Raw genomic sequence first — 890 nt, 5'->3', positions numbered from 1 at the left:
ATCCCCCCGGCCTGGGGGGGGGGGGAAGGAGGGGGTGAGGGTGCCGCTGCCACCCCTGCCCCGCAAAGTCCTCCCTGCCCATGCGTGCCCAATGTCGGGTGCTCTTGGGCACATCCGAAAAGGCAACGAGGAGGGAGGAGCGATGCACACTCATCTCCAGCAGTGTGATCCGGCTGCCGTGCCCAGCCCACCGGTGAGCATCCCGGTGGGAGCGACTCTGGAGCGCAGGGAACACCGTGCGGGTGGGCTTTTGTCAGCGGCACCGCAACATCGCGTTTCTCCTTGCTCGCTTGCCACTTCATCGCCTTTTCCCACGTGACTCTCATCGACTAAAATAAGCGCAGGGGCTCGCTCGCTGCAGCTGAGCCGCTTTAATTTCACGCCCCAGGAAGCGCTGGAATATTTTGCTCCTCTGGTGCTGCGCAGCCACGTTACCAAACCCGCCATGGGCCACCATCGCCATGGGCCCAGCCCTGACGCCCCCAGACCATGCCCCCAGCTCGCAGACTTACTTTGTTCTCGTCGAAGACGTTGAAAACAAAGGTGGCGAATTTGGTTGGGTCGCCGAAGGGGAAGAACTGCTTATAGATCTTCTGGAAGCCGGCGGCATCGAGCTGCCCGCTGGGGCAATCCTTGATAAAGCCCTTGTACCTGGGGAGGAAGGGCAGAGGATGGGCACCAGGCAGGTCTCCCCACTGAACGCAGCCCCCTGAGCCCCGCAGGACCAGGATGGGGCTCTCCCCAGCGCCGCAGTGGGCAGGAGCTGGGAAGGTCCCTGGGTGCTCCCTGTGTGGTCCCATCACCCTCCCGCAACCCCCCACCCCACGGGACGCGGTCCCTGCGGCCAGGGCGGCAGCGGTGGGCGCATGGGGGGGCAGGCAGGGCGACTC

The 890-nt window shown here is 64.9% G+C and overlaps 1 protein-coding gene across 1 annotated transcript in view; it reads right to left on the bottom strand.

Moving 5' to 3' along the window:
- Nucleotides 1-890, bottom strand: part of NCS1 (neuronal calcium sensor 1) — a 4,687-nt gene that overhangs the window by 1,830 nt on the left and 1,967 nt on the right. The window contains exon 3 of the mRNA XM_035898234.1: nucleotides 513-651. Within this exon, the coding sequence (XP_035754127.1) occupies nucleotides 513-651 (139 nt within the window). The remainder of the gene's footprint in view (nucleotides 1-512; nucleotides 652-890) is intronic.

This window comes from Egretta garzetta, unplaced genomic scaffold, assembly GCF_000687185.1.
Source record: "Egretta garzetta isolate BGI_Z169 unplaced genomic scaffold, ASM68718v1 scaffold497, whole genome shotgun sequence".
NCBI classification, from domain to species: Eukaryota; Metazoa; Chordata; class Aves; order Pelecaniformes; family Ardeidae; genus Egretta; species Egretta garzetta.
This window is presented reverse-complemented; position numbering and strand designations above follow the sequence as displayed.